This window comes from Etheostoma spectabile, chromosome 8, assembly GCF_008692095.1.
Source record: "Etheostoma spectabile isolate EspeVRDwgs_2016 chromosome 8, UIUC_Espe_1.0, whole genome shotgun sequence".
Taxonomy (NCBI): domain Eukaryota; kingdom Metazoa; phylum Chordata; class Actinopteri; order Perciformes; family Percidae; genus Etheostoma; species Etheostoma spectabile.
The window spans coordinates 5,141,818-5,150,631 of NC_045740.1; the positions used below are offsets into that span (position 1 = coordinate 5,141,818).

An 8,814-nucleotide genomic window follows, 5' to 3' on the forward strand; every position below is an offset into this window, starting at 1 on the left:
GGGGGGGGTTCTGAAGTTGTGTAAAATGAATTTCAGAGAGAGGGCAATATTATCATCACATCATCTCTGTTAAAGGTAGGCTGTGGTTGTGAATGTGTGCGCAGTCTAGGTACATTCTAGCGCATGTGAGTGCCTTTCTGTGATTGCAGTTCAGTGCATGTACAGCAATGACAAATGGCTGTAGAAGGTTAGATAGTCAGGTATATTGGTAACTGATTTTACAGCAGGGAGGTTTTGTGGTCTGCTGCTTCTGTGACCTATATCAACTCAGACTACCTACTGATCATACAGAACTGGCCACAACTGTTTTATTATCATCATTTCTTTGCCATGGCCCTGTGACCTCTCATCAGACCCTGCAGGAGATTAGACCACCTTTATTTAGGAGCTGGGTGGTGAAATGAAATGGGGTTGTAGGTCACAGTGCTTCGTGTGGAAGGTTTATGAGATTGTTTAAGTTGATATATGTGTGAGCTAGGGCTGTAACAGTACATGTTTTCCTCAGAAACTGTTCAATACAGAATAACTGGTTCAGTATGGGACTTGTTTCAGTTCTACACAATCTTGTTATCTTCATACAATTTGTTTTGTATTGGCGCATACAGAACACAAATTAAACATGGTAGTCAGATTATCTGAGCTCATGGAGTGGCGAGCATCACCGATATCAATAACACAAATGAGAAGCCAGAGCCGGAAAATGCTCCTATGTCATTTTGTTTCCATATTTAGGAGAACTATATGTTTTCCAGACGAGGAGTACTAGACATGAGATGTGCGCACCTCATTTGTGTTGGTATCTCTGAAGTGTGTCTGTTTAAAACAGATTAAGTCACAAAACTCTCTGTCCACAAGAAGAATTTTTTATTGTGAAAGTGCATTAAACCATGGTGCGACTTGTTGCTGAAAAAGTGTTGACAATTCTTGTGAACAAAGCATGCTTTACAAGTAGAGATGGATGTGTGTTTGTGCACATGTCCATAGTAGTGTATCAATGTGTGTGAGGGGTGTGTGTCTATGTATACATGGACCTGCAGAAATTAATAGTAATAGGTGTGGACGCTTCCTAGTATCCTCATTTGAGCTTTATGTTATACATCTTACTGTATCTCAGGTGCATTATGCTTGTTAACTACAAAAGACACCATGAAAGAACAGATCAGAGGACACATTATCCCAGAGGGCACTTTGTGAAACTTTTCTTTCATGTCTTCTGTAAAGATGTTGAGTTTCCTACCATGTCTTCTGAGGCAAAGACAAAGTGATGCGTCTCCAGTCTTTGAACTCTGATGGGTGGTAGACACTGGGAGCTGTAAACTCCGAGCAGCTTGGCATGCCAGGCAGACAGGCCTAGGTAAAAGGAACAAGGCTTTTCATTACATTTTCAAAAATACTTTTACTGTATACCCATTTGGGGGTAAAGGCATTGCTGCATTGTTAATTGCTCAGAGTTCATAAAACAACGTTTTTTATCATTATGGATTTTCTTTTGTGCGAAATTATTCAGAAACAGTTTGATATTCTACAGACACACACTGAGGATGCATTAGCCCCACAGTGTATGCATATAAAACCCTAAGGCAGGATTACAGTATCTCTGACCTTGAACACTGGAACACAAGCAGGGATTTAAAGCACAGGACATTCAGTGAGTTACACTCTGCACTTGATGATTGCAGTTTTGTGCACTTGGAAGAATTAAGAGAAAATTCAGTGATGGAAGACTCATTAAGCCCTATTCAATTTCAAAGGCAATAAAAATCTTGGCAGATACTTTGGTGCCTTATGAATATTTATGAGCCAGTTGTGATCCCAGAAAATCTTTGTTGAATCATGGGAACATAATCTGCTTGCTGATTCAAGTATTGCCATGTATTTGCTAATGGTAGGAGGATAAAAAGTAATTGCGATAATTTCTCATTTGAAACAAAGTGTCACATTTAAAGACTCTCATTATTTACATATTACATATATTACAGAGGTTGTAATGTGTAAATCAATATTCATGATCATGAACAAATGATATGTCTCTCCAGGATGACTTCTACAAGTTTTAGTCATAAACAAAGGTGTGAGCCTGGCTGTGAAAACAAAAGGGATCGGATGTTAACAATCACTTACCATGGGGAACAAAGTTGCATGTGTTTCACGTTCCTTACCTCTTTGACCAAGTGCCAGGTGAGGCCGTGATTGGTGGAAAACTCCAGGCGGACCTGAGTGTCAATGTGAGGGGAGGGCTCGCGGCCACAGCCCATGACCAGTGAGAATTGTAGACTGTAGGAAGCTCCGATCTGCATTGACTGAGTTTCCACATAACGAATACTGAAGCCAAGGCTGGGCTCACCAGAGAAACTAGAGTAGAACATGGAGGAAGAGAGGATACTATACTGTATATCATATGCTGTAGTCGTGCACATTCTTAAAACTACGAGTAGAATCTTTATGTCAGTTCAGCATTCTTTCAAATTGTTCTGATGGCATAATGTTTGGTTTTTAGGAATAAAGACAATCCTGGTGAAAATAAAAAAACAAGAACAAGTTGCAAATTACTGTTGTATAGTAACTAAGAATTGAACACATTTTTACTACTCAATCATGTTTGGACCCAGTGGAGATCCTTTTATAAAATTAAAAACAAAAGCATGCAAATTTTGTGCCAAATAATGACCAATACAGTATTTGTATCTCCTACCTGAGGGTCCAGTCATGCTGGCAGTAGGGCTGTACATGGCCGAGATAGAAACCAAGACTCTGAGTGACGTCCAGCACGTTGCTGAAGTCCAGACTTATGGTGTTAAACAGCACAGAGGTCATGCTGATTTCATCCAGGGCCCACACATCGTGACCACGACCTGAATGGTATGGCTGCCACCAGCGGAACTGGACGCCAAACTTCCGAGCACCGGCTGGGAGTTCAACTGACACAATCCTGGTTGGGGAAAAGAGATGATTAAACCAAACTAGTGCATGCTCCATAGTCACAACTGCACATATGTGACATGTATTTGAGGACAGTATCCAATACTGCAAACATTTTAGCTGGAATTAATCCCAGTGTATAGGGATTTTTGCCCCCAACATCTCCTTCCAGGCAGTAAGGCAATGGTTATGTTTAAGGTCTAGGTTAGGGTTAGCTGCCTGGAAGACGAGGTTGGAGACAAGAAATGCCATCGAGCATTAATCACACAAGCTGGCTGAACTGTGACTCTGACAATCTTTAATAGATTCTGATACAAGACAGATGGTCAATATAACAATGAATTAGAAATACAGCATCAAACATCTCTTTAGTTTTTTTATAGTCCACTCTGTTTTCCACAAAGACCTTTCATCTCTTTGTCAAGACTGATTCCTGTATGTTGGTATTTTGTACAAACATACATGTTGATAAAGTAAGAACCTGAACTTGCACCTGCAGGTCAGATAGTTGAGTAGAACTTGTCCCTGACTCACTGGCCCCAGTTGACTTTTCTAGTGGTGATGAAAAGCGCTGAGAACCGGCGTTTGCAGCTGGAACGCAGCCCACTTTGTCTTCATTACACAAATAGATGGCTTTAACTAACTCAATTGGTTCCAGTGGCTTACACCTCCAGCACACCATTAGCAATGCAAATTCGTGTGTTGATGGAGCCTTAGTATCTCTGTGGAATCATAAGCATCTCATGCATACATACTCTACACATAGGTGGTACCTTGGCTCATGGAAACCTTGGTAAGCGTAGTGCTGCAGCAGCGTCCAGGTGATACCATTGTCTGAGGAGTAATGCAGCAGGACCCCCTCTCCTGGCTGGTCTGGGGCAGGACATGAGCTCAGGGTGCTGCGGCTGCCGAGTCGAAGGGTAAACTGTAGGTACCTGCAGAGTGTGAAAGTAAGAATATGAAAGAAAATGAAAGCAAGAAAAGGTAGGACCAGTTGGAGAGTCAAGGGGGTTACAGTAGCACTTGGGACAGATGTGTGAAAAAGGAAATGACATAGAAAGAGCAGCTTGCTAAATGAGGAAAAAAAGTAAGGTGACCAAGAGTACTCAGTAAGGAAATATGTGTGTGTGTGTGTGAGAGAGAGAGAGAGAGAGAGAGAGAGGTAAAAGGGTAGACAAACAGACAGTCATGCAGAGTAGAGAGGTGGGAGAAAGGTGGCAGGATGATGGATGAGATGATTATATAAATGAGGACAAAATTAGATGAGAGGACGTGGTGGGAATGCAAGAGTAAGACAGAGAGAGAGTCAGAGTTGAATGAGAGTCAGAGTTCATATCCATGTATCCATGTTAACTGCACAAAGTTCAAATGGAGCACAAGTTTTCATCCTTTTATGTGTTCCTTTATATTTTGACAGACTTTTTTTCATCATTTTTTTCATTATCATCTAAACTAATGTAATATTTATTAAAATTCCCATCATCTATCTAGGTCTGCCAGTCACCCCCCAGCTCCCTCTGTCCTTGGCTGAGCTGTGCTTTCAATAGTGATGCAGTTTCCTCTTTCAGGCAGCTGTTCACTCAATCAGCCAGGAAACCGGCATTAAATATGGCCATCAGGTGGCACACTGAGAGCCGCAACAGGCATAATCAATCTAACACAGATGCCATATCTAACTTCACTGTTCTGTCTCCATCTTTCTTTCTCTCATTTTCATCCTCTCCTTTCGTCTCTCCTCTCATCTGCAGTCCTCCCTATGATCACACTCCATCTCCCAGCAAAGGAACACAGAGTTTGAGGGATTGATCAAGGATGAGAGTGGATAGCTGACTAGCTGGAACATTTGCAGTATAAATCAGAAGTAAAGACACTTGATGAAGACGAGCCACGGTTTTACAAAGTAATCTACTGGTGACAAAATCACAATGAAAATGTACCATATCTGTTGTATGTATACAAGAGCATACATGTGAGTTCCCTCATGTCTGTGCCTATGTATAAAAGAAGTTTGTTCTTGATTTTTATATTCATGTTCCTGTTCTCTAACAGCACTTTCATTACCTGGCCTGGGAACTGTCCAGTGGAGCGGTAACCAAGTGTCTCCTGCTGTCTCTGTTGAAAACCAAGGCCTTGCCACTGGCCAGCACCCCACATCCAAAGCTAACCTCAGCCCCACGAAGTGAGGAGAAGCTGTGGTAGGAAGAGAGGCGTGGGCTGGAGAAACCCTCGGACAGGAATGCCGGGAAGGTCTGGGAGGCAAGCTCACAGGCTGGACCACTAAAGCCTGGGTCACATCTGTGAGATGGAAAGAGAGAGAGAGGGAGAGAAAGAGAGAGAGAGTGAGAGGTAGAGAAGAGGAAGACATGAGTGATTAAAAAGAGTGAAGAATACAATCGATAAAAAGAAGACAGGGATAATGAAAATCCATTAATAAATCATAACCATAGCACAATTTGAATAATGTTGAATGGTGATTGGTGTTGTAAGGCATTAGATGGATTATGTGCAGACTAATTTTGAAGTAGAGACATTGGATTTATTTGGTTAAATAAAAATCTGATACTTACTTGCAGCCTGTGCGAGAACAATGTCCTCTCCCAGAGCAGAAACGAAGGCAGGCTGGACCAAGATACACTGAAGCAAAACATGGAGATAACATTTTTTATTTTTTTGCATACTTAGCTGAGCTGTAATAAAAATGTTTGTGATCCAAAACACATCCTGAACGGAGGAAGGTTTGGGGCTCATTTGTGGGGTCCAACTAGACAAGAAAACAATGGGTTTTCATGATACTATGTCTACCGTGTAACCTGCATATATAGCACTAACCATTGTCTATGGCCCACATGTTGCCCAATCCAGTGCCAGACTGTTTCCAGCGGAACCGTGTTGTCTCTGTCAAGGCAGCATTGGGCAGAGGGATGGAGATTCTTGTCCACCTGGAGAGACAATATACATTATGCATATATCCAGTGACTTTCTGACAATGATACAAGCACAGTGACACACATACAGATGTGAAGACTCATTCATACCCGCTGTAGTTGTCAGAGGAGTAGATGGTGCTGTGAGGTAGATGGGGTCCAGCACAGAGCTCTGGCAGACACTCAGTGTGGAGCAGAGACCAGGAGCGACCGTGATTGGTGGAAAACTCCAGACTCACGCTAATAAAAAATAACAGAGAACATTTTAATTGTCAAATAAAAGTAGTGTAAAATGACTAAAGTGCTCTGAATTTAGATAAGATAAAAAGAGTAAATTATGTCATCAGAGACTACACTGTAAAGCATGTGCCTTTACCCCGTCTACTCTTTTATTAATAAGCACTCTGCAATTTAATATAGTTGAAGCTTCAAATGACTGCAAGTGTTTGAAACTTGAGTATTTAAATAACCAGAAGAAATGTAACATGATCTTAACAATCTCCTTGAACTTATATTTCTTATTTTCTGAGACCAATTGGGTTCAGATTTCTCTAGATGCTTCTGTTTAGAAGCATTAGTGCATTGTGCCCTTAAGTTCCCTGTGTGCACCATGTACCATTCTAGACCCTAAAATAACCAAGTGAATCTCGGATGTTTCACTTGGCATGTGGAGGTCTCCTCTCTTACAGCCCAATTCATGATTTTGATTTGGCGATATTTTCACATAAAAGCACTACCTAACCTAGTTATCAAATGGGTCACACCTGTTGGCAGGCTGGTAGGAGCCACAGCCGAGATTGATGGAGAACTGAGCAACATGTGTGTTGGTACCAGGCAGAACAGGGAGTAGCTGCATGAAGTCCACAGCCCATACATGGCGGTTGGCACCACCATGTGACGGCTGCTCCAGGCAGAACTGGGAGACTGGTGTTTGTAGCTCAGTGGGCAGTGCCACCGATATGACCGCAGAAGTCTGAGACAGGAGAAATGGAAGATAGATCACAATACCCTAAAGCTCAAGATGATGTGTTTAAATTGCTTGATTTGTTGTCCAGAATCCAAAGGTATTCAGTTTACTTTCACGTACAAAGAAAAGGAGAAAATCCTCACAGATGAATGCTGGCGTAAGCCAAATAAAAAAACCTCCGCATTTTTGCTTAAGCAGTTTATATGGTGGGACAGTTCTATTTCTATATAACAGTGATGGTAAGCAATTTATTGGCATGCAGTAAAATGAGCACTTCATGTTAATCAACGGTTCATAATAATCTAATAAAATCAAAATCAAATTCAAAAATAATAACTATATAATAGTACATATATTTATGTGTGTGATTATGTTGGGTATGTCTCACCCTGTAAGAAGAGTAAGGAAGAGTGTCGAGCACCACACGTTCCCTCCTGCCTTCAGACCTTCCAAACAGAATCACGTCGTTCTCATGAGACTCTCCTGGATCACAGTCGCCACCACCTTATCATAAACACACATCAGTATGTTTATGCAATGTAAGACACATTTGCAATACATGTTGGTGAAGGCATCACAAAGAGCAAAGCCATGTAGTCTACACAACAAAATATCAAGTACTGCTACTGTTATACTGTATTATGAATAGAGCATTTCTATACCCATGGTAAAGTAGAAGCGAAGGTTTCCATAAGACGTGGTGTCGAGGTAGGGGGTGCACACTCTCCTCCGGCCCTCTTTCTCAAACACTAGTGCTGAGCCCGATTCAATCTCTCCACACTGGGTCCCATGGACAGCACCCTCTATGTCCCAGCTGAGTAAAAAAGCAACATGGACAGGGAGGGCGGGTTTAGTCAATATAAAATGTTTATGTTGAAATGCTTTTTCTTTTGTTTTTTAAAATAAGTGGTACTTGAAATTTTTAATAGGAAGTATTTAAGCAACCTTAATAATTTAAAAAAATGCAATGCAATTAGACTTAAAAACTTAAATAGCTTGTATTTTTCACAGTCAGATGGTTTATGGCCTGAACAATTCATAATTGAGAGTAAATTTAGATAAGAAAAGAAAATAAGCCTAAAAATAACAACACAATGTGAATATAGAATTCACAGTTTAATAAATAGAAAAGGAAACAGTGGGGCTACATTTATTGGAAAAATTTAAGCACTCAACCTTGGCCAAATATCATCCCCAAAAGGGACTTTATTGACATAACAGCACACAAATCAAGAAATCATAGAATGCAAACACTTGTGTTTATAGAAGGCCTACTTTACACATCATCTCCCTCAGGAGTATTACTGAAGTCAGTAAACAGTTTCCATAATTCACACCTCACCAGTAAACAAACAAAATGCCAGGAATACAGCATACATCACCTGGAAAAGGATTTAAAAATACTGGACACATATTTCTGCACAGTGGAGAGAGGATCCTCATTAGCAGTGACAGAAGTTAACTCAGTGTGTCAGCCCTCTCCTGTGTTCATCTACCTCCCCTCCCTCTTTCTCTTTCTCTCCCCTTTCCTTACCCCCGTGTTCCTCTATTTTCTGCCATGCACCATATAAACTGGTGTGTCTCTCTCTTACAGCCAGTATTGGGTTAAATGACACTTAGTGGAGAGTAGCATTAACACAAGCAAAAATTCTCCCTGCCTACCTCACACATGTGTCAGCCCATGACGCCTGATAGGTGAGAGCTAGCATGCACTGTAGCATATTGGCAAGCTGCAAGAAACTGTGAGGGTGTGGGGCGGCCGTAGAAAAACCCTCCTGTTTAAGATCCTTCTCATTAATGGAAGAACCTACTGACAGACCTGGTGCTTTAGGCCCATAATTACTCTCTGACAGTAACACTATCTATCATCTCTTCTCTTTTATCTCTCTACCTCTTGCAGTGTCTCTGACAGCGTTTCCTTGCTGTCTGCTGTCCAGTGTGTGTTTGCAAGCGTGTGTGTGTGCGTGTGTGTGTGTATGTGTGTGTGTGTGTGTCTGTGTGTGT

The 8,814-nt window shown here is 41.3% G+C and overlaps 1 protein-coding gene across 4 annotated transcripts in view; it reads right to left on the minus strand.

Moving 5' to 3' along the window:
• Positions 1-8,814, minus strand: part of reln (reelin) — a 156,437-nt gene that overhangs the window by 44,349 nt on the left and 103,274 nt on the right. For all 4 annotated transcript variants that reach the window (XM_032523791.1, XM_032523790.1, XM_032523789.1 and 1 more), the window contains exons 12-22: positions 7,473-7,624; positions 7,199-7,314; positions 6,608-6,816; positions 5,955-6,083; positions 5,749-5,858; positions 5,487-5,553; positions 4,981-5,214; positions 3,693-3,854; positions 2,693-2,929; positions 2,160-2,352; positions 1,238-1,350 (exon numbers count right to left, since the gene is read on the minus strand). In XM_032523791.1, coding sequence (XP_032379682.1) covers positions 1,238-1,350; positions 2,160-2,352; positions 2,693-2,929; positions 3,693-3,854; positions 4,981-5,214; positions 5,487-5,553; positions 5,749-5,858; positions 5,955-6,083; positions 6,608-6,816; positions 7,199-7,314; positions 7,473-7,624 — 1,722 coding nt within the window. The remainder of the gene's footprint in view (positions 1-1,237; positions 1,351-2,159; positions 2,353-2,692; positions 2,930-3,692; positions 3,855-4,980; positions 5,215-5,486; positions 5,554-5,748; positions 5,859-5,954; positions 6,084-6,607; positions 6,817-7,198; positions 7,315-7,472; positions 7,625-8,814) is intronic.